We start from the raw sequence: 23,887 nt of genomic DNA, 5'->3' as shown, positions 1-23,887 counted from the left end.
CCCAAGGAGCAGGGAGCCCGATGCGGGACTTGATCCCAGGACCCTGAGATCATGACCTGAGCCGAAGGCAGACGCTTAAGGACTGAGCCACCCAGGCACCCCTATATATTTGAATTATAAAGAAAGATTGTAAGACTATTAAATGCATAGGCAAACTCTATGCAGTCTGTAATAAATGATCCTTCATTACAAAAATAGAGAAAAACTAAAAAGAATGGAATGAAGTAAGACACAAATACTAATAAGAGCGTTGGAGTGATTATATTAATATAAGAAATTGTCAACTTCAGAGAAAGTAATATTACCAAAGATAACATAGGGACATTTAAAATACTAGATAAGTAACTTAAGAAAATGTAAGAATGCTAAATGTATTTGTACATAAGAATAAGCCTTCAAAAATTCTTTAAAAAAAAATTTTTTTTTTTTTAAGATTTTATTTATTTGACAGAGACACAGCGAGAGAGGGAACACAAGCAGGGGGAGCGGGAGAGGGAGAAGCAGGCTCCCCGCCGAGCAGGGAGCCCGATGCGGGGCTCAATCCCAGGATCCTGGGATCATGACCCGAGCCGAAGGCAGACGCTTAACGACTGAGCCACCCAGGCGCCCCTTAAAATATTTTTTCTATTTTAATTTTTTTCCTAAAGATTTATTTATTTGAGGGGCGCCTGGGTAGCTCAGTCATTAAGGGTCTGTTTTTGGCTCAGGTCATGATCCCAGAGTGCTGGGATCGAGCCCCACATTGGGCTCCCTGCTCCACGGAAGCCTGCTTCTCCCTCTCCCACTCCCCCTGCTTGTGTTCCCTCTCTCGCTGTGTAGTAAATAAATAATCTAAAAAAAAAAAAAAAAGATTTATTTGAGTGGGGGGAAAGAGAGAGAGAGAAAGCACACACAAGTGGGAGAGGTAGAGGGAGAGAGAATCTCAAGCAGACTGTGCTGCGTATGGAGCCTGACTTGGGACTTGATCCCTTGACCCCGAGTTCACGATCTGAATGGAAACCAAGAGTCAGAGGCTTAACTGACTGCGCCACCCAGGTGCCCCTTAATTTTATTATTCTTTTAAGTAATCTCCACACCCAAAGTGGGCTTGAACTCCAAACCCTGAGATCAAGGGTCGTGTGGTCTACCAACTGAGCCAGCCAGGAGCCCCCCAAAATTATTTTAATAATTAATAGAATAGACACAAAAACAGTAAGGACATAGAAGACACCACCAATATCATCAGCTAACTTGATTCAATAAATATGCCTAAAACATTGCTCCATATTACAGCAGAATGCACATTCTTTTCACCTACACATGGAATATTCACCAAGATAAACTAACTGCTGGGACATAAAATAAATTTCAGTAAGTTTTAAAATCGAATTAATATATTCTCTAAAACGTAAAAACCACAGACATTTAAATTTTACAGAACACTTATCAAAAAGTAAAAGAAGGGTGCCTGGGTGGCTCAGTCGTTAAGCGGCTGCCTTCAGCTCAGGTCATGATCCCAGAGTCCTGGGATCGAGTCCCGCATCGGGCTCCCTGCTCAGCGGGAAGCCTGCTTCTCTCTCTCCCACACCCCCTGCTTGTGTTCCTGCTCTCGCTGTCTCTGTCTCTGTCAAATAAATAAATAAAATCTTCAAAAAAAAGTAAAAGAAGACATAAGGGAAACCAATAGAAGATAAACTGGGAGCATAATTTTGTAAAATAGGCAAGGGTGATTTAAATATAGCATTAAAAAATAAAATATATGGAAAATGGGTAAACATTGCTATTAGAATTGAAGACTTCTATTTCATAAAGCTCATGGCAGCCAAAATTTAGAGTTAAGAAAGATTGAGAGAGGTTTTCCTTTTGGGGAAGATGGCAGAGTAGGAGGATCGTAAGGTCACCTTGTCCCATGGATACTCCTAGGTAATGTACACTTCAGTGTAAATAAACCAGAAAATGACCCAGAGACTGGTAGAACAGACTCTCCGCAGGTAAATGTAGAGAAGAGGCCACATCGAAAAGGGTAGGAAGGGCAGAGTCATGGTAGGAAACCAAACTGACCTACAAGACTATCTGTGGAAGGGAGGGACACTGTCGGCACAGAGAAGGGAGAGGAGCAGACCCCATACCAGGTACCCAGGGCACCAGGAACCCACAGTGGGAAAACTAATACCCATAATATTTGGCTTTGAAAACCCTTTGTTCTTAAAATCAGGGATGCCTAACTCCTGGAACTTTAAAAATCAGTGGCTTGGAGGGTGATAGGAAAGCGAGTCCCTGACCTTAAAGAGACAGCATAAAAACAGCCCCACTGAGGTACAGCATAGACGCCGCACTTTGGAAAATGCCTGATATATACGGAAAGGACATTTGTTTGCTGGTTTCAGAACATGTGCTGCAGGGGCAGGGAGTTTTAGGAGACTTCTCCCAGAATAAAAGAGTTTGTCAGATGCCGGTTCCTTCCCCTGTACCCCTAGGCTACATACATGGACACCTGCAGGAACCATTGCAGAACGAACTCTCTTCACCTAGCTTGCCGTTGGCACGCCCCACCCTCTCTAATCCAGCCTCACGAGTCCATCCCAAGTGGCTATGGGTCCCCTGCCACAGCAGACCAGTGAAAACGCAGCTAGGACCGTACGTGTCCTGCTCTCCTGTGGGCCCCACTCCGCAGGAGTCCTCTAAAGTGACCTCAGGTCCTCTCCCACAAGCAGAACAGCACCGCCTTGCCAGCATGCTCACCTTCTCCAGCAGACCCACCCCTCCAGCACCCCTTCTGCAGGACTCTTACCAGAAGAGGGGCCACAGCATAGCAGTGTGCAGGCAGTCTGGACGGGGGCTGGCACCGCTGCCAAGTGACTTCTGTCCTGGGGAGAGGGAAGGTAAGCATACACAGCAGTTTGACCGTGGCCCCAGCGCCGGGTTGGGGGCAGACATTTGGGCTGATCGCAGGCTACGCCAACCAATGAGAGCCTCTCAGGACAACACGGAGTGTCCTGCTGTTCAGTGTGACTGCAGCTCTGGCAAATGCCTGATCTGACTCCACTCAAGCCCAGGGTGGCCCCAGACTGCCCCATTAACAACGCAGGGACCAAACCCTGCCCGCAGCAGGCAGAGAGCCATTGCAGATTACTGAACTGAAGGCAAAAGTGGCTCAGCCACAATGGTAGGGTGCCCATACACACATAGGGGACGCCGCTAAAGCACCAGGACGCCCAGGTAACATTGCACTGCGGGGAACTACAGAACCTTCTCTTCATAAGGAATACATGACCAGTAAATCAGCCCTAGAAGAAATGTTAGAGGGGACTCTTCAAGTGGAAAGGAAAGACTAGAAACAGGGGTAAGAAAATTAGGAAGATCAAAAACAGTAAAATTAAATATATCTATAAAAATCAGAGGGATTCACGAAAGGATATAAAGTACAAGAAGGATTTTTGACTTAAAATGTGGGGTGGAGGAAGAGGATTAAAGAACAGCTTCAAACTTGTGAGTATCAGCTTAATATAGACTGTTTTATGCTTGAATATTATATACAAACCTAATGGAAACCACAAATAAAAAACCAGTAATAGATATGCAAAAAAGGGAGGGGGGAGAAATCTGAGCGTATTGCTAAAGAAAGCCAGAAAACAATGAGAGCAAAAGGCAAAGGAAGAAAGGAACAGAGAAGAACTACAAAAATAATCACAAAACAAGTAACAAAATGGCAATAAGTACATACCTATCAACAATTACTTTGAATGTAAATGGACCAAATGCTTCAAATCAAAAGACATAGGGTGATGGATTGGGTAAAAAAGCAAGACCCATCTATATACTGCCTACAAGAGACTCATTTATGACCCCGAAATACATGCAGATTGAAAGGGAAGGGATGGAAAAGCATTCATCGTGTAAATGGAAATGAAAAGAAAGCCAGGGTACCGATACTTACGTTGGACAAAATAGGCTTTAAAACAAAGACTGTAATGAGAAAGAAGGGCACTGTATAATTATAAAGAGAACAATCCAATAAGAAGATATAATAATTTTAATTAATTATGAACCCAACATGTGAACACTCAAATACATAAAGCAGCTAATTACAAAGGGAGTAATTGATAGTAATACAATAATAGTAGGGGACTTTGGCACCCTAATTACATCGATGGACAGATCATCCAAACAAAGTCAACAAGGAAACAGTGACATTGAATGACACGTTGGACCAGATGTATCTAACATATATTCAGAACATTCCATCCGGAAACAACAGAATATACATTCTGCTCAGTTGCATGTGGAACGTTATCCAGAATAGATCATGCTAGGCCACAAAACAAGTCTCAACAAATTCAGAAAGATTAAAGTCATACCATGCATCTTTTCTGACCACAATGCTATGAAACTAGAAATAAATCACAAGAAAAAAACCTGTAAAGAAGACAAATAAAAGAACACAAATACAGAAAAAATCTATAAAGCCACAAATGGGTGGCTCAGATTGTTGAGCATCTGCTCAGGTCTTGATCTCCACATCCTGGGATTGAGCCCCACGTCAGGCTCCCAGCTTAGCAAGGAGTCTGCTTCTCCTTCTCCCTCTGCCTCTCCCCACTGCTTGTGCTCTCTCTGTTTCTCTCTCTCAAATGAATAAATGAAATCTTTTTTAAAAAAAAAACAACACATATACATGGAGGTTAAATAACACCCTACTAAACAATGTCAGTCAACCAGGAAACCAAAGAAGAAATAACAAAATACATGGAGACAAAATGAAAACGCAACAGTCCCAAATCTTTGAGATGCAGCAAAAGCTGTCCTAACTGGGAATTTTATAGCAATACAGGCCTACCTCAAGCAGCAAGAAAAATCTCAAACAACCTAACCTTACACCGAAAGGAGCTAGAAAAAGAACAAATGGATCCCCAAACCAGTAGAAGGAAAGAAATGATAAAAATTAGAGCAGGAATACGATATAAATTAAAAATAGAACAGATCAATGAAATAGGAGCTGCTTCTTTGAAAAGATGAACAGAACTGATAAACCTTTAGCCACACTCATCAAAAATCAAATTAAAAATGAAAAAGAGGACTTAGAATCAAAAATGAAAGAGGAGAAATAACAACCAACACCACAGAAATACAAAGGATTATAGGAATGTAATATTATATGCCAACAAATTGGATAATCTAGAGGAAATGGATAAATTACTAAAATCATATAACCTCCCAAAACTGAATCAGGAAGAAAGAAAATTTGAACCCTCTGATTACCAGCAATGAAACTGAATCAGTAATCAAAAATCTCCCAACACGTGTGCCTGGGTGGCTCTGGTGCATGATCCCGGGATTCCAGGATCAGGTCCCATGTCGGGCTCCTTGCTCAGTGGGGAAGCCTGCTTCTCCCTCTCCCTCTGCCTGCCACTCCCCTTGCTTGTGCTCTTTCTCTCTCTGTCTCTCTTTGTCAAATAAATAAATAAAATCCTTTTTTTAAAAATCTCCCAACAAACAAAAGCCTAGGGTCAGATGGCTTCTCTGGTGAATTCTACCAAACACTGAAAGAAGAGTTAATACTTACTCTTCTCAAACTATTAAAAAAATATATATATATATAGAAGAGGAAGGAAAGCTTCCAGATTCATTTTACAAGGCTAGTATTACTCTGGTACCCAAACCAGATAAAGACATTACAAAAAAAAAAAAAGAACTACAGGCCAATATTTCTGAACATAGGTGCAAAAATTCTTTTTTTTTTTTTTTAAAGATTTTATTTATTTATTTGACAGAGAGTGAGAGCAGGAACATAAGCAGGAGGAGTGGGAGAGGGAGAAGCAGGCTTCCTGCCAAGCAGGGAGACCTATTTGGGACTCGATCCCAGGCCCCTGGGATCATGACCTGAGCTGAAGGCAGATGCTTAATGACTGAACACCCAGGCGCCCAGGTGCAAAAATTCTTAAGAAAATGCTAGCAAACTGGGGTGCCTGGGTGGCTCAGTCGTTAAGCGAATGCCTTCAGCTCAGGTCATGGTCCCAGGGTCCTGGGATCGAGCCCCGCATCGGGCTCCCTGCTCGGTGGGAAGCCTGCTTCCCCCTCTCCCACTCCCCCTGCTTGTGTTCCCTCTCTCACTGTGTCTCTCTCTGTCAAATAAATAAAATCTTAGTATATGTGCTGCCGAAGCGAGCACTCAAATAAAATCTTAAAAAAGAAAAGAAAATGCTAGCAAACTGAATCCAATGAAACATTCAAAAAATCATTCACTATGATCAAATGGGATTTATTCCTGGGATGCAAGGTGGTTCAATATTTGCAAATCAATCAGTGTGATACAGCATATCAATAAGAGATAGGATAAAAACCACATGATCCTTTGAATAGATGTAGAAAAAGCATTTGACAAAATACAACATCCACTCAAAAACCCTCAACAAAGTAGGTTTAGAGGAAATACACCTCAACACGATAAAGGCCATATATGGAAAACCCACAGCTAACCTACTCAATGGTGAAAAACTGGGAGCTTTACCCCTAAGATCAGGAGCAAGACAAGGATGTCCACTGTCACCACTTTTATTCATCATAGTATTGGAAGTCCTAACCAAAGCAGTCAGACAACAAAAAGAAATAAAAGGCAGCCAAATTGGTAAGGAAGAAGTAAAACTTTCACTATTTGCAGAGGATATACTTTATATAGAAAACCCAAAAAATTCCTCAAAAAAATTACTAAACTGATAAATGAATTCAGTAAGGTCCCAGGATACAAATCCATTACATTTTCATACACTAATAATGAAGTAACATAAAGAGAAAACAATCCCATTTATAATTGCACTAAAAATAACAAAATGCCTAGGGATATACTTAAACAAGGAGGTGAAAGACCTGTACTATGAAAACTATAAAACACTGATGAAAGAAAGTAAAGATGACTAAAACAGATAGATTCCATACTCATGGATTGGGAGAGCAAATATTGTTAAAATGTCCCTTTTACCTAAAGCAGTCTGTACATTTAATGCAATCCCTATTAAAATACCAACAACAGGGCACCTGGGTGGCTCAGTCGTTAAGCGTCTGCCTTCGGCTCAGGTCATGATCCCAGGGTCCTGGGATCGAGCGCCGCATCGGGCTCCCTGCTCTGTGGGGAGCCTGCTTCTCCCTCTCCCACTCCCCTTGCTTGTGTTCCCTCTCTCGCTGTCTCTTTCTATTAAATAAATAGATAAAATCTTAAAAAAAAAAAAAGTTTTTGAGGAGTGAAGAAAATAATCAACCAAACAAAAAGACCACCTAGTGAATAGGAGAAAATCTTTAAAAATGGTATATCCTATAAATGGTTAGTATCTAAAATATATAAAGAACTTACACAACTCAACACCAAAACCCAAATAATTTAGTTAAAAAATGGGCAGAAGACATGAACAGATATTTCTCCAAAGAAGACATCCAAATGGCCAACAGACCCATCAAAAGCTGCTCAAGATCACTCATCATTAGGGAAATGAAAATCAAAACCACATTGAGCTATCACACCTGTCAGAATGGCTAAATTCAAAAACACAAGAAACAAGTGTTGGTAAGGATGTCTAGGGAAAGGATCCCTTGTGCGCTGTTGGTGGTAATGCAAGCTGGCAAGGTGATATATATAATCAATCTCCAAAGGACTGTTACTCAGCCATAAAAAAGAATGAAACTCTGCCACGTGGGATAATGTGGTTGGATCTAGAGGGTATAATGCTAAGTGATAATTGGTCAGAGAAACACAAATACCATATGATTTCAATTGTATGTGGAATTTAAGAAAGAAAACAGACAAATGAGGAAAAAGTGAAACAGAAAACCAGACTCTTAAATATAGAGAACAAATGTGGTTACCAGATGGGAGGTGGGTGGGGGTGGGTGGAAAAGCTGAAGGGGATTAAGAGTACATTTATGATGAGCTTTGAGTAATGTGTAGAATTATTGAATCACTATATTGTCCACGTGAAGTTAACATAACAATTATACTGAAATTTAGAAAAAAAGTTGAGAGAGGATATCTCCAATGTCTAAAATTAGGAAGTGATCAACACATAGTCCATACAGAGAAATAGTATTAATCAGAGCAAGAAATAAGACTCCAGTCTAAATGGACAAAATATGAGTGGTCAGTGGAAGGGGGGACCCAAGTGGCTATCAGACCTATGAAAATATATACAAACACATTTAAATTGAGGAATTCATACCAAGTACAACTGTCTTTACCGAACACAGAATGTAAAGACAATTCTGTCATCTGAAAATTTTACTAGAACTAACCTCACGAATATAGACACAAATACCACTAAGACTATATTAATAACATTCAGCAGTATATAAAATGTACTATACACTATAACCAAGAGAGATGTATTCCAGTGATGCCAGGTTGCTTTAATACTAGAAAAACAAAGAATGTTATCTAACATAGTAACAGCTTAAAGAAGAAAAATCATATCAATTTGTGCAGAAAAATCATTAGCATAAGTGAATGTAACAGCGCTCTGAATAGGTTCTCTCCTTTTACATAAATGTATAAATACACACACAGGAGGTAGATAAAGATGTGAGTGAACTGTAGTCTGTATGTCAACAATGTGTAGAACACAACAATTGAATGATAGCATTTTACAGATCAATTCTATAGCATCAGTAAAATTCTTAGGAATGAATACAATGAAGTATGTTTAAGTTCTTTTATTAACATTCATTTCCAAACATTGAAAACTACAAAGTTGTCTGAATATTACTGAAACTTCATTGTTGAAGCCTACAAACACTTCTGCTGAGAGAAGTTAAAGGTGTCCTAAATAAATGGTATGATATTTTCCATAGAATTCAGTGGCTTCACTTTTTCTCCCTAGAATTGTACAGTACCCCCTTTGGTCTTCAGTATTAAAGGATATTGTCCTGTTGGACATGGAACCTGGTGAGTGCGAGTCAGGAATTCAGTCTGAGCTTCCATTGACTAGAGAGATCCATCTGAGGCCCAGTTTACCTCAGGACAGTTGGAGAGGTTTGGGGGGTGAGTTTCTGGTTCCCACAGGAGATGAGCACCTGGAACCCTCTGAATCAAGAGTGCAGGTTAAGAGGATGTGCATGGTCAGGAGTCACTTTCTTCCATTCTGAAGGGTTTGAAGTGTTGGGAGAATGACCAGAGGATAGCATGTAGTTCCCCAGGCAATAATCCCAACCACCCTTTGTTTTAGATACTGTTATTTCCCCCATGTCAACGATGAGGAAATGGAGCCTTAGAGAGGTGAGGCTTCCTGTCAAAGGAACCATAATCAGTAATGGGATTACTTGCTGCAAACCCAGGTAGCTTCCCTCTAGAGCTCAGGCCCTGAAGTCAGATGCCATCTGCCAGATTCCATTGCCAATTTGAACCCAAAACACTATGTGATTGGTTATAATTTAAGTTGAACGTTTGTGAATTTGAACATAAAATCTAGAAGAGATGTGCTACAAAACTTGAAATGATGTCCACCTTTAGCTACCATTTAGTCCAAAGGAAAAAATATTTCTTAAATTGTAAATCTTAATCATCTTGCTTAGAAAAACATATTCTTTGTGCAGTGAGCTACCCGAAATGTCAAAAGCATTCTGTAGGTTTGATGACTTTTTTTCTTGGAATAATTTTGAATGTCACAGATTGTACACACTATGCCATCCTATAAAATTTTTAATCATTTCTGTTAAGGCTACTTGTTGGTCTGGGGTATGTGTATTTGAATTTTGATAGATACTGTCTTTAATTCTGCAAATAGGCAATCTGGACTCACCTTCCACCACATGGGTACATGAGAGCCCTGTTTTGTGGTGATAAGATTCGTATCCAGCGCTGTGTGCCTAATTTTTAGTGCTTTATATATAACATCACCAAGATGTAGGTACTGTTTTTTCTTGCCATTTTAATGAATGGAGCATTATGTGTGAGGAACATTTAAGTATCATCAGAGAGGTCTGCTAGGGAGGTTTTGTCTTCATTTTTCATTTTATATCAGGGAGGTGAAACTGTTCTCCTCATGTCCCAAATTAGGAGGGGTGAGGTGCACCTGGGTGGCTCAGTGGGTTAAGCATCTGATTCTTGGTTTTGGCTTAGGTCGTGATCTCAGGGTCCTGGGATTGAGCCCTAGGTTTGGCTGCCCGCTCAGCCGGGAGTCTGCTTGTGGATTCTCTCTCTCCCTCTGCCCCTCCACCTGCTCATGCTCTCTCTCTTTCTCTTTCTTCACTCTCTCGAATAAGTAAATAAATCTTTAAAACAATTAGGAAGGGTGAGATATACAAATCCTGAACCTCCAAAATACCCAGGGACAGTTCATTCGTGCTTAGGACATGGGCCACCTGCTGGAGACTTGAAGAGGAGTCATGAAGCGCAAAATGTGGCTTGGGAGCAACTGGCAAGCTCAGCATACCTTAGGCTTTCAATAATTGATTCCTTTGCCTTCCACCTTCTGACCACCCTGGCTGCCTTTCTGAGTCCTGTGGAATGGTGGTGACTACAATACCCAGAAGGCTCTGCAGCATGAGGTGGCAGCTCCCGGCCAACGATGGCCCAGGAGAGGGCGTCTTCCTGCCGGTGCTTCAGTCACAGCAGGTCTTCCAGAGTCTCTCCTTTGTGGTGGCTGTATTATTTTGTTTTGTTTGTTTGTTTTCAGAGAGGACTGTGTATTGGAAGGCAGGTGGGCCATCCTGGGAGACTTGCTCAGAGAGTTAAGGCAGGATTCCCACAGGCAGAGGGGATAGCCGGCTGCTGGAAACTACGGTTATTCAGAGATTATGGAGCCCCCCCCCGCAAAGGGCAGGGTTCAAGTTAAGTCAAATGGTATGAAAACCCGTGTGCAAGAACTCGAGGGAATCCTAAATTCTGTCTCCCTAACATGACCAAAGCTGTGGCAGGGAAATGTGCACAGAGGCCCTTTGAGCTGTGGAGGAGTCACGGGCACTGACCGCTTATGCTTAGCTGCAAGAATGATCCACTTTGGGCAACCCCAGGAGACTCCAGGGACTCTGTGGCCTTGGTGCCAACACATAGTCAGTGCAGCAGGTGTGAACTGCACTTAGCTGTGCAGCCAGCCTGGGCACCAGTTACTCAAGCTGCTTCCAAATTTATTCCCATCCTGGGAAGAAGGATTCAAGGAAAGGGTTTTAAAATGTGTTACTTCTTCTAAAATCAACATCTTACTAACGTGGTGAAGCCTGTGCGGCTGGTGGAACAGCGGCACCCTTCCGGCCCCTGGCCCTTCGCGTCGGCAGCAAAGGCCGCTGGGCTGATTGTGGCCAACCACACCAAGGTTATTGGTTAAGAGGCCGCGGTGTCGAGGGCATTGTCCCACCCCTACCCCCACCAGCGGTCACATGCTGAGAAGTCCCATCTTGACCACACTTTCTTGTTGAACCTGCTGTCCTCAGATTTAGGAGGGGGTCCTGAAATTTCCTTGGTTGGCTCTAGGGATGGGTGATGCTGTTGATGTGAAGGCCGCTGATGGCATTCAGAAAGACGAGGAAGGAGGTGGTGACCTTGCACCAAAACATCAGGGTGAAGCCAGTGAGTGTGACCTGGTTCCAGAGGAGGATCACAAAACCCAGGAGTCCCACCCCCACCCCAGAGGAGAGCATGAAAGAGATGAGGAAGACAGAGCCCACAGTCCACTTGCTCCACGAGTGGAGGTCTTCACAGACCTGGGACACCATGACAAGGTCCAGGCCCCAAATGGCAGCCATTGTGGTAGCTGTTTTGGCTACTGCTTTTCTTGTCCCTGTGCCGTAAGATTAATATAGCTCTATGTGGTATGTTGGTTTCTAGGGGTGTAGAGTGACCGAGGGGAGCACTAGCATCTCCATCTCCAGCCGTTGTGCTGCTACTCCTGTTTTATCTACAGGCTTCAGTGAGGACTGCTAAGCTTATGGCTGTGTGCTCACCTTCCCCCCAATGGAATATTTGTTCCTTTATTCTGTCCCCGAAATTGTGTCTCTGCGCCCTGAGGACATGGACTCAATCCAAGCAAGCAGTTCTGTGGAGAGGTTCCCCAGTAGGACCCAGAGAGAGAAACCCATCCTAGGCAGGTAGAGATGCTTGGAGGTGAGGCTGAGCTGTGTTCGACACACCACAGGTCTCATTCCTTTCTGGTGGAGGCAGCAGAGGGTGAGAATTCTAGCCTAAAGTGGTAAGTTCAACCTCTGTCCTGAGGGTGGCGGGAGCCATAGGGTATTTGAAGCGGTCTCAGCAGGCTCCCTCACTGCAGAGTGGAGAAGACTGTGAAGGGCTGGGGTGCTGGTGGAGGCGGGTGTGTGGAAATAAAATAAGCCACCCAAATGAGAACAAGCAAAGGCTATTCAGAGCTTGCTGGTACCATCACTTGGCATTTGGCTGAGGCTTAAAGGCAGGCAAGGGAGTGGGAAAGCTGATTGGCCCCAAATTGGAAGCAGGTGCAAAAAGTTAGGAAAGATGGCAGTTTTTACGGAGTCTTCACCCTCCCGGTCCAGTCGCTGCAGTGGCTGTGGTTTGGCTTCTGCTGGTTGTTGCAGAGGTGGTGGGTCAGAAAACTTAATGTATGTATGTATGTTTGTATTCATTCATTTATTTATTTTTTATTTATTTATTTTAAAGATTTTATTTATTTGAGAGAGAGAATGAGAGAGAGCACATGAGAGGGGGGAGGGTCAGAGGGAGAAGCAGACTCCCTGCCGAGCAGGGAGCCCGAGGCGGGACTCAATCCCGGGACTCCAGGATCATGACCTGAGCTGAAGGCAGTCGCTTAACCAACTGAGCCACCCAGGCGCCCCTATAACTGGAAGAATTTTATGTTTATATGTGGTCACACCACAGGAGAACCAAGGAGGAGACTATGACTATAGTCCCAGTGAGTATTGATGAGCTATGTCAGAGTGATTGCTGTAAAGGGGGCAGAACAGGTTGTGTTTTCGTTACTTTACTCAGGCCTGTTTTGTTTGCTGAGGTGCATTGCCAGAGGGAAGGTGGGGAGGCAGAGATGACTCAAAGGTGTGAACATGCTGCGGCCATCAGCTGAACCAGGAACATCGGATGTTCAGAGGATTAGGTGGGGATAAGAAGGTCGGACTGTGAGGGCACAGCATGTGTCTAATAGATGAAATAGTGGCTTCCCAAAGCCATGCATGTTCTAATCCCTTGAACCTCTGGATATGTTACCTCATGTGGCAAAAGGGACTTTATGTGTGTGATTAAATTGAGTATATTAACAACATGGAGAGATTATCCAGTGGGCCCAGTGTAGTCGAAGGAGGATGGAGTCAAAGAAGATTTCAGGGAGTAAAGAGAGGTCAGAGTGATAATTCCTGGCTTCGAAGACGGAGGAAGGGGCAGGGAGTCAAGGAATGCAGGAGGTCTTCAGAAATTGGGAAAGGGAAGGAAACAGATTCTTTTGTAGAACTGCCAGAAGGAACACAATCCTGATAACTTCTTGTTTTTATACTGGTGAAGCCCATTTTGGATTTATAATCTTTAAACTAAGAAGAAAAATTTGTGTTGACTTAAGCCGCAGAGCTGGTAATGATTTGTTAGAGCAGCTATAGGAAACTAATACAGTGTGCAGCGGAGAACCGGAAGAAGGCTGAGGGTTCCCGATATATGCCTGTCGTCCTGGGTGCCTGAGGTTGAGGAAAAGGTCCAGATTGGGAGGCCTTCAAGCAGGAATGGGGGCTTCCCTTTGACACTTGGGGTCACTGGAGGTTTGGGGCAGGACGGGATCCTGGTGGTATTGCCAAGCACTCTCTCCACGCTGTGTGCAGAGCGACCTGTGAGGAGTCTGGTGTGCTGTCTGTGGTGTGGGTGAGAAGAGTTGTGATGGGTAGCTGAAGCTGTGAGGGAGGGGGTGGTCTGAGAAGTGATGTGCACGAGAGGAGTCAGTGGGAACTGATGATGGTCCTGCAGCCCCGTTACCGGGGGCTTCTGTGAGAACAGGGAGCCCAGGCTTATGTCTAGGAGGCATGGTTTAGGGTACCCCGGGGGGATTGGCTGGCAAGTGGGGAAGTGGGTGAGCACGACATTGTTATGGGTAGATGGAGTGAGGATACTCAGTCAAGAGACTTCCTGGACCTTGTTGGCCATGTCATTGCAGGTCTGTGTGATCTCTGAGGATGTGTTTGTGTTCTTCTCCCGGGAAGAATGGATGCTCCTTGATGATTCTCAGAGACTTTTGTATCAGGATGTGATGCTGGAAAACTTTGCACTTTTAGCTTCACTGGGTAAGGTCTGCATGCCAATCCCATCTGCTTTCTCTTTTTCTCCAGGGACTGCTCTGTCCTTCCCATGGTCAGATCATAGGTACTGCTTTCTTTCCAGGTTTTCTGGAGTAGGTGCTGTGAGGGCTGGGTTTGTGCTGTATGGAGCTTTCTCATCTCTTGGTGAGCCAGTCCTGAAGCCATGCAGCGAAGGGCTTGGGAGTCACAAGGTGTCGTTTGCCCAGTGGATCCCATAGTCTTGGTCATTTTGGGGACTGGTGAATCTATCCAGAATTATGGCACCTCTGTGCCTAAAGATCAGCTCCCTTTCTCTAGGGGACACTCTCTGGGGCTAAATTGTACCAGGAGTTACAGGCACTCACATAGTCACTACTTATGGGGACCTTTGTGCAGTTCCTCGAAAACCTTCCTTCAAGGTTTTTTTTTTAATTTTGAAAAGATTTTATTTATTCATTTTAGAGAGAGAGAGGAGCATGAGTGGGGGGAGGGGCAGGAAAGGGAGAGAATCCCAAGCAGATTCCGTGCTGAGTGCAGAGCCCAACGCGGGGCTCGATCCCCTGACCCTGAGATCATGACCTGAGCTGAAACCAAGAGTCAGACGCTCAACTAACTGAGCCATCCAGGCACCCACCCCCCACGAGGCTTTTTTGGGGGTTTTTTGGTAATAATTTTTTTTTTTAAACTTACGGAGTGTCATAGGATGTCTTGCTCTGGCCAGTAGTGGCTGCTCACCTGTCCTGTGTCTCTCTTAGGAATTGTATCCTCCAGATCACACGCAGTCACCCAACTGGAGCAAAAGGAAGATCCCCAGATGCCTGACCAGGTGGCTATGACCCCAGTCACAGAAAGAGAGGCTCGGAGGGGGCCTGGACTTGGTGAGTGGATATGAGGGAAGGGCACGATATCAGGGTTAGGTTCAAAACTAGTAGTACTGGGCGCCTGGGTGGCTCAGTCGGTTGGGCGACTGCCTTCGGCTCAGGTCATGATCCTGGAGTCCCGGGATCGAGTCCCGCATCGGGCTCCCTGCTCAGTGGGGGGCCTGCTTCTCCCTCGGACCCTCTTCCCTCTTGTGCTGTCTCTCATTCTCTCTCTCAAATAAATAAATAAAACAAACAAACAAACAAAAAACCCCAAAAGACTAGTAGTACTAACTCTTCACCCTAGTGTTCAGCCTCGAGGCTGGTGGCCATCCTTGGTACCCGTCCTTCCCCATTCTTGACACTGCAGCTTATCTCCTGTATGCCTTCTAGCCCCCTGCCGTCTTCCGTCTGCCCAGCACCCAGGCTGCCCCCTGCTGGGTCTGCATTGTCCTGCGGCATTGCGTACACTTGACATGTCTCGAGATGCGCTCGTGTCCTTAAGTACCCTTGAGCCCCAGCTGCACACTTGTAAGCGGGTCCTCCTGGGCCTGCACGTGCCCTTCTGCCCAGCACTCCCGCCTCGACAGCCGGATACCTCCTGGAAGCCACTTGCGCTTCTCTGCTCTCTGTCCACATAGCCTTGTCCTCAGAAGGCTCCCTTCATTCAGTGACCTTCAGAGAACTGGTCTGCATTGCAGCCCCTTCCTCAACCTGTCCCTACCTCTCTTGTCCTGTAAACAGTCCCACTGAGGTATTCCCGGGTGTGTCGTACACACATTAGCGATGGGGTTGCCCCTACCCGCGAGTCTAACATGCATGTCAGCAGTACTCCTCTGCTTTCAGGTGGTTGGTGTGCAGTGGAGGATGAGGCTCCGTCCCCTGAGCAGAGTGTTTCTTCAGAAGGAGTGTCACAAGTCAGGACTCCGGTGGCAGGTCTGAACCCCCAGCCATGTGACATACCTGGCTCGGTATTGAAAGAAATCTTACACCTGGCTGAATACCAGGGGGGAGAAGCCAGGCTGGAACCACACACGGGCGGGGCCTGCTGGAAGCCCTTCTGGCACGGTGCAAACGTCCATCAGCACCACACTGCAGAGAAATCCTTCAGAAGAGATGAGGGCAGGGACTCGGTAAAAACCTGCAGATTCTATGTGCCAGCGAAGACCTATACACACAGGGCGCGTAGAAGGGACTTTACAGCCACCTCTGACCTTCTTCAGCACCAGGTCCCCCACATGAGGATGAAGCCCCACAAGAACACCAGGCTTGGGGGAGCCCTTCACCCTGGACAGCGACATCACAAGTGCATCGAATGTGGGAAACTGTTCACCCGCAAAGACACGCTTACTCGGCACCGGAGAATCCACACTGGAGAAAGGCCTTATGAGTGCAGCAAATGTGGGAAATTCTTTAGTCAAAGCTGTGACCTTTTTAAACATGAGACCATACACACTGGGGAAAGGCCTTACGAGTGCAGTGAATGTGGGAAATTCTTTAGACAGATCTCTGGCCTGATTGAACACAAGCGAGTTCACACGGGTGAAAGACTCTATCAGTGCAGTAATTGTGGGAAATTCTTTAGCAGTAAGTCTAACCTCATTAGACACCAGGAAGTTCACACAGGAGCAAGGCCTTATGTATGTAGCACATGTGGGAAGGAGTTCAGCCGCAAACACACACTTGTTCTGCACCAGAGGACTCACACTGGAGAAAGGCCTTATGAGTGCAGCGAGTGTGGGAAGGCCTTTAGCCAGAGTTCCCACCTTAATGTGCACTGGAGAATTCATGGCAGTGATTACGAGTGCAGCCGATGTGGGAAAGCCTTTAGCTGCATCTCTAAACTCATTCAGCACCAGAAAGTTCACTCTGGAGAAAATCCTTATGAGTGCAGCAGATGTGGGAAAGCCTTTACCCAAAGGCCCAATCTTATTCGGCACTGGAAAGTTCATACCGGAGAACGGCCTTACGTGTGTAGCAAATGTGGGAAAGAGTTTAACCGCAAACACACACTTGTTCTCCATCAGAAGCTTCATAATGGAGAAGAGCCTTAATACCATAGCAGATGTGGGGAGTCCTTTAGCCAAGGCCCCCAACTTACTGTCCATTTGAGAATTCCTAGCAGTGATTATGAGTGCAGCAGACATAGGACAGTCTTTACCCAAGGAGCAAACTTTATTCAGCACTGGAAAATCCACACTGGACAGTGGTACAGGGAATGTGCCATCTCCTTGTTCAGCCTAACAGCTCTCCCCAGAGTGAAGCTCTGAGAGGAGGCTTTGTGAGGGAGCCATCATTCAGAAGTGGTACCTCACACATAGGAACCTCTGCCTTGGGGAGGTTCCTTGTGAGTGCCTGGTATGTCAAGTGCTCTCAGGAGCCGTGTTGCACGTTGTAAATTGCCACCTCCCTTTGCCAGTGGCAGAAACCGTCCCCCTATGACCATCTGTCAGTTCCACAGTGTGTGTCAGTCACTCCAGCACGCTTAGGCAGGTAGACCTGTGCTGTCTCCACAGTCCCTAGAAGGAGTCATGATTGGCCTCCGTGGCCCATGGGGGGCCTCATTTTCTCCCTTTTGTCTGGGTTAAGCATGGGAAAAATCAGCACACAAGGTGGGTTTTCCAGGTAGCTTGCAAAGGTTTATCTTCATGGACTTTTTCATCTTGTGTGATGCTCACTGTGGATGTGTATGGTCTCACGGCCTCCAGCCCTGGAAGCACATGCCTCACTTCACTCATGTTTGTACAGTAATAAAGGGCTTATTCTTTGAGCTACTTTTTTTTTTTTTTAAGATTTTATTTATTTATTAGAGAGAGAGAGCCCCAGCGGGGGTGGGGGGCTGCGCAGAGGGAGAGGGAGAAGCAGGCTCCCTGCTCCATCTCAGGGTCCTGGAAATCATGACCCGAGTTGAAGGCAGACGCTTAACTGAATGAGCCACGCAGGTGCCCCTCTTTGAGCTACTTTTAATCTGGAAGGTTCTGCTTATTGTGTGTTGAGGACACAGTTGTGTTCTACCCACATGAAAGGATAAAGTTTGTGGGAGTCCCCAGTTTTCCATGTCTCAGAGGGGACACGATGATGTCAGAGAAAAGCTCTCACTCCAGGTTTGGCCTAATTTGCGTTGCTACCCAAGGTCTTATAGGAAAGACTTAGGAACTTTGTGAGACCTGTCATGGCAGCCTGGGTGCTAGTTTAATTTTTGGGTCCAAAAGTAACTATGTGGGGAGGTGGTTGTGACAACCTCCAGTGCATCTGGAAGCAGAATGAGTTTAGTCCCTTGTCCCCATGGAATGTTTCATATCCCCAAGCACTGTTAAGAGATGACTGGCCTCTGGTACCTGGCAAGGAGCCTGAGTTCAGAATTCAGTAGGTAGATGTCACTGGCTGGAATACTACAGGGGCCAGGTGGGAACTATAATGGACACAGACACAAAGTGTGATTAATACGGAGTTAGAGAGATTGCAGGACACTACACAGATGCCCCACGAAAGGTACCTGCTCATAGTATTCCCATATTATGGCTGAGTAGGATGAGAAGAGTACAGAAATTTTCAGGACTTCCAGAGCTGTCTCCTGTGGCCAAGATAACTTACAGGACAAATAACCTAAATATTTGTGGATTCCCTTAGACCCTAGATGCCTCAGGTCAGAACTGTTGCTGCGCTGGCAGGAAAATGGATTGAGAGAAGGGAGATCTGGGATTCCAGGGATGTGGTTTTTGTGACTTATCCAATATTCTTTTTTTTTTTTTTTTTAAGATTTTATTTATTTATTTGTCAGAGAGGGAGAGAAAGCACAAGCAGGGGGAGTGGTAGGCAGAGGGAGAAGCAGGTTCCCTGCTGAGCAGGGAGCCCAATGAGGGACTCGATCCTAGGACCCTGGGATCCTGACCTGAGCTGAAGGCAGATGCTCAACTTACTGAGTCACCCAGGCGTCCTGACTTATTTGTGTTCTTGGTGACTCATATAGAAACAGCTTTCCTGAGTTGCCAATTTATGCTGCCACTGAAGCAGGACTACTCCCAAGGCACGAGGAGTGTGATGATGGAGTAAATAGGGTTGCCTATAGGATTTAATTTGTCTTTTTCCTACTTTCTTAAGGTGGACTATGTTATTTATTTGAAAACTCCCCTCTAATTCAGTAATTTTGTAAGTTTCCCTGTAATGACTATGTTAGCAGCATTCCCCAGATTTTGATATATTGTGCATTTGTTTCATCTTGAGATAGAATTAGTTTAAAATTGGACTGAAAAAGTTCTAACTTTATTTCTAGGAACTTCTGAGTATCTGTCTTTGACACTCTGCTAAGATAAGGGCCGTGGGATTTATTATGTGTTGTTTAATATCCAAAAATTTCCTGACCACACCTAGTCCCAGTTTGGTTGCTGATGGTTTCCAACTGGCATAATGGTTAGATAGTCTGGCTTGAGTATGTTACCAGAAAGGCATAAAAATTCCTCCTGGAATCTTCTGACTCTCTGGAAGCCAGGGTTCATCAGTCACATATTTGTGGCTTAATCTGGGAGTGAATCACAGGAGTGTATGAATAAGAATCTGGGAAACTGCATGGATGTTTGACTCCCAATATGGCCCTGCATTCTTTCTCTTGCTATGTTATATCCTTTGCTTTTAAGAAAACCTCACATGAGTATGTTCTGTGGAGTCTTGCAAGTATTTTGAATTACAATATTCGTGAAATGGTTGCAGTTGGTGATAAGGATGGGATATTTAATATGACTCCTGATTTTAATTCAAATAATAATGACTAAGAGGGGAGCGCATGGCTGGCTCAGTTGGTAGAGCATGTGATTCTTGAGCTCAGGATCATGAATTCAAGCCCCACATTGAGTGTGGAGCCTACTTAAAAAAAAAATGACTTAGTGCACAGGAAAAAGATGACAGAGGCTGCTGAGGAAGGATTTTTGGTAATGGGTTGGTTTCCAGGCCATCCCTGGGTTGCGTATGCTCAAGTGCTGCACTCAGAAACAGGAGGAAAAACATAAGTGAGAACTGGGGTCTGTAGGTCCTTGCTAAATGGATTGCAAATCAAATGCAAACTGAGGGGACGTCAGCCAAGAATGTGGTTCCTTGGCTGCCCCCCCGCCAGCAAAAATAAAGGCATCAGAGAAGCAGCTAGAGGCTCTTAAACGTGTAGATTATAGCCTGTGATTCAGTATGAAACCATAACTTCTATCGCCATCCCTCTGAGCCAGCTGATGGACATGGTAAAAGGGGAGACAGTATGATGTGAGGCATGATGTTATGCATCTCTGTTCTGTTCAGCTCTCTCTTTTTTTTTTTTTTTAAAGATTTTATTTATTTATTCATGAGAGAGAGAGAAAGAGAGGCAGAGGGAGAAGCAGACTTCCCGCGGAGCAGGGAGCCTGATGCGGGACTCGATCCCAGGACTCTGAGATCATGACCTGAGCTGAAGACAGACGCTCAACCATCTGAGCCACCCAGGCGCCCCTGTTCAGCTCTCTTGAGTGGGTTTTTATACTGGGGGGAAGATAAGGATTATTCAGAAGAAAGATAACTCTAAATAAAAGATGGAAGAATTCTCAGAATAACTAAATCAGATAAAGATGTTCAGGTGGTTGATTAAAAGTAACATCTTTAAAAAGGAGAAGGTAGATGGAATAGTTAATAAAATTTTGGTGGATCACTAAGAAATTGGCAGTCTGTTCAAAGAACTGGGACAAATTCAATTTATCCTAGCCAAAATAAACTTTTAAAATATTAAGATTATAAAAAAGAGGCCTCTATAATCTTCTCAGAACCTGTTTTGATTATAACCAGGCAAGGAAATGCAGAGGATTTGACTGAGTGATGGGGTCTCATGACCTTCCAGCAGGGACCCCAAGTCTGCTTTCATTGGTATTGGTGACATGGCCTTAGGGCAGTAAAAAATATACAGTTGCTAGGCTTGATGATCTGTGTATTGTTATGACTTAAAAGTCAAATGAAAATTGAGAGGGAAATATTACAGGAATATGATGTTACTATAGAAGACTTACAGGTGAAAGCACAGTCCACAAAGGAATTTCTGGACAGAAACCATGTATGGTTGTTGCCTCCCCCTAACCATAGTGCATTATTGGAATGGATATGGTGTTATATAAATCTACTTAGTCTTTTTTTTTGAAGTAAGCTCTACGCCCAACGTGGGGCTTGAACTCAGGACCCCAAAGATCAAGAGTCACATTCTCTACTGACTGAGCCAGCCACGTGCCCCTAGTTAAGGATCTTCGATTTTTTTTAATTTAAAAAAATTGTTTAAGCTTTTATTTTTTTAAGTAATCTCTACACCCAGCATGGGGGCTCGAACTCACTACCCCGAGATCAAGAGTTGCGTGCTCTTCCAACTGAGCTAGCCAGGCACCCCCAGGATCTTTTAGATGCAGCTGTGTTAGTATTTACAAATTCCCATTTAAAGGTCTCATGGTGTGTAAGGAAAGCTGATGGAAAGGAGAGGTTAACTGTAGATTTTGGAGGACTTGATAGTTGTAGCCCCCACCCTGGGCCCCAAATCATCAGCTGTATCCAATATGCTATCTACAATTAAAGTTATGCTGCATGCTCAGAGACATCAGTGTTTTGTTCTGGATTTGGCTAATGCCTTCTTTTATATTAGGAAGCCAAAGTGTTCATTAGAAGTAGACCCCAGTATGCAGATACTGTGTCCTCAAAAGAAGATGTCAAAAATCTGGCTGACACTTGGCCCTTGCTTTAAACTCCATTCCATGATGGTATCTAGTGTATGCGCAAAGCCACTTTTGGAGGGGAAGGCCAAGAAAATACTACTCTAAATCTGACATATTTTGTAATGATCGTTGTCTAATCCATAATATAACTGTTCCTTGGTGGGATACTGGTATAGCCGGTAAGATTAATTTAATGGATTCTAACGAAACCTGTGGTAACACTGATACAGATTATAAAGCATGTTGGGAAACTGAATTAAAACTTCTACAGGATGCTCTCTCAGTGGAATTTGTTTGGCCAGAAGGGGAACTAGAATTAGTTAAAAATAACATAATTTCAAATTTAATGAATTTCCTGATAACAAAAAAATTGAAATTCCAGTGTAACTAATGTACAGTGTTCTGTTAGTTTTAGGTGTATAATATAGTGAACAATTCTGTACATGACTCAGTGTTCATCATAAGTGTACTCTTAATGCCCCTCACCTTTTTCACCCATCCCCCCCACCTCCCCTCTGGTAACCATCAGTGTGTTCACTATATTTAAGAGTCTGTTTTTTCATCTGTCTCATTTTTCTTTGTTTTGCTTCTTAAATTCCACATATGAGTAAAGTCAAATGGTATTTGTCTTTCTGTGACTGACTTATTTCGCTTAGCTTAACACCCTCTAGGTCCATCTATGTTGTTGCAAATGGCAAGATTTCATTCTTTTTATGGCTGAATAATACTTCATTGTGTATATATATATAAGAATGCATCTTCTTTATGCATTCATCTATCGATGGACAGATGTTGCTTCCATAATTTGGCTATTGTAAATAATGCTGCAATAAACATAGAGTGCATATATCTTTTTGAATTTGGGTTTTCCTCTTCTCTGGGTAAATACCCACTGGTGGAATTACTGGATCATACGGTAATTCTATTTTTATACTGATACCTTTCTTAAAGTTCAGATCTTGGTGGTGGAGAGGTAAGATGGTTACCAATCTTTACATGATTACAAACACCTTTGTTGCTGGAATAATTTGTTTTTGAAATTTTCTTTAAACCAATAGCCACACCTGGGGTGCCTGGGTGGCTCAGTTGGTTAAGTGTCTGCCTTCAGATGAGGTCACGATCCCAGGGTCCTGGGATCGAGCCCCTGCTCCCTACTCAGTGGGGAGTCTGTTTCTCATTCTCCTCCCCTCTCTTGCTGTCTCTGTCACTGTCTCTGTCTGTCCCTCTCAAATAAATAAAATCTTAAAAAAAAAAAAAAAACAATAGCCACACCTCATATGATGCACACATACTTAATATTTTGGCAGCTATCTTTTTGCAGTGATGCAGGCAAAGGATTAAGAATGTGTGATTTAAGGGGCACCTGGGTGGCTCAGTTGGTTAAGCGTCTGCCTTCGGCTCAGGTCACGATCCCAGGGTCCTGGGGATCGAGCCCTGCGTCAGGCTCCCTGCTCGGTGGAGAGCCTGCTTCTCCCTCTCCCTCTGTCTGCCACTCTGCCTGCTTGTGCTCTCTCTCTCTCTCTCTGTAAAATAAATAAATAAAAATCTTTAAAAAAAAAAGAATGTGTGATTTATAATTAAAAACACTTAACCAACAGGAGGATACTATGGAGGATAGACATTGTTTTATAATTATCTCTGGGGACATCTGGATATCTAGTTTGATTCTTCGCCAAGATAAAAGCAGTGGGAATACAACGTGCTCCTTAATGTCTTAAGGTCTCCCAAGGTTGGTTTCTTTCCTGATGACTTTCACTTGGCTCAGGTCTTGGAATCAGAGGGGCCTTAAAGTTCCTGCTGGGAACTTATGCCTTCAGCTCTCCTAAAGTCAAGTTCCATCATCACACAGATCTTAGTGGTTCAATCCAGACATGAAGCATGTCCAGTTGTGAATAAGGATCCTGAGGGTCTTCTGTGCAGTTGTGTCTTTAAGCCTCAGTGCTGGACTGTTCTTTGTCTAGCTGTATCCTATACTCTGCATTTATTTTATTTTATTTTTTTTAAAGATTTTATTTATTTATTCATGAGAGACAGAGAGAGAGAGGCAGAGGGAGAAGCAGGCTCCCAAGGATCAGGGAGCCTGATGTGGGACTCGATCCCAGGACCCTGGGATCATGACCTGAGCTGAAG

At 44.1% G+C, this 23,887-nt stretch overlaps 1 protein-coding gene across 1 annotated transcript; it reads left to right on the top strand.

The window, feature by feature from the left end:
* Nucleotides 1–825: 825 nt before the first annotated feature.
* LOC123856202 (zinc finger protein 671-like) lies at nt 826–22,607 on the top strand. The gene is made up of 3 exons (XM_064580268.1): nt 826–2,861; nt 14,949–15,071; nt 15,900–22,607. The coding sequence occupies exons 1-3, from the start codon at nt 2,324–2,326 to the stop codon at nt 17,105–17,107; spliced, it is 1,869 nt and encodes a 622-aa protein (XP_064436338.1). The 5' UTR covers nt 826–2,323; the 3' UTR covers nt 17,108–22,607.
* Nucleotides 22,608–23,887: the final 1,280 nt, after the last annotated feature.

The sequence above is a fragment of the Mirounga angustirostris genome, unplaced genomic scaffold (assembly GCF_029215605.1).
Source record: "Mirounga angustirostris isolate CCGP_5_RB_7025 unplaced genomic scaffold, mMirAng1.0.hap1 SCAF_16, whole genome shotgun sequence".
Taxonomy (NCBI): Eukaryota; Metazoa; Chordata; class Mammalia; order Carnivora; family Phocidae; genus Mirounga; species Mirounga angustirostris.
The sequence above is the reverse complement of the archived record's forward strand: the minus strand, read 5'-3'. Positions and strand labels throughout refer to the sequence as shown.

What these genes read in the sequence shown, in the direction of transcription:
- LOC123856202 (XM_064580268.1), top strand. Translation starts at nt 2,324, where the DNA reads ATGCCTGATATATACGGAAAGGACATTTGTTTGCTGGTTTCAGAACAT. An exon ending in CTGTCCTGGGGAGAGGGAAG is followed by an intron (nt 2,862 to 14,948) that starts GTAAGCATACAC and finishes TGTCTCTCTTAG; the next exon opens with GAATTGTATCCTCCAGATCA. An exon ending in TCGGAGGGGGCCTGGACTTG is followed by an intron (nt 15,072 to 15,899) that starts GTGAGTGGATAT and finishes CTCTGCTTTCAG; the next exon opens with GTGGTTGGTGTGCAGTGGAG.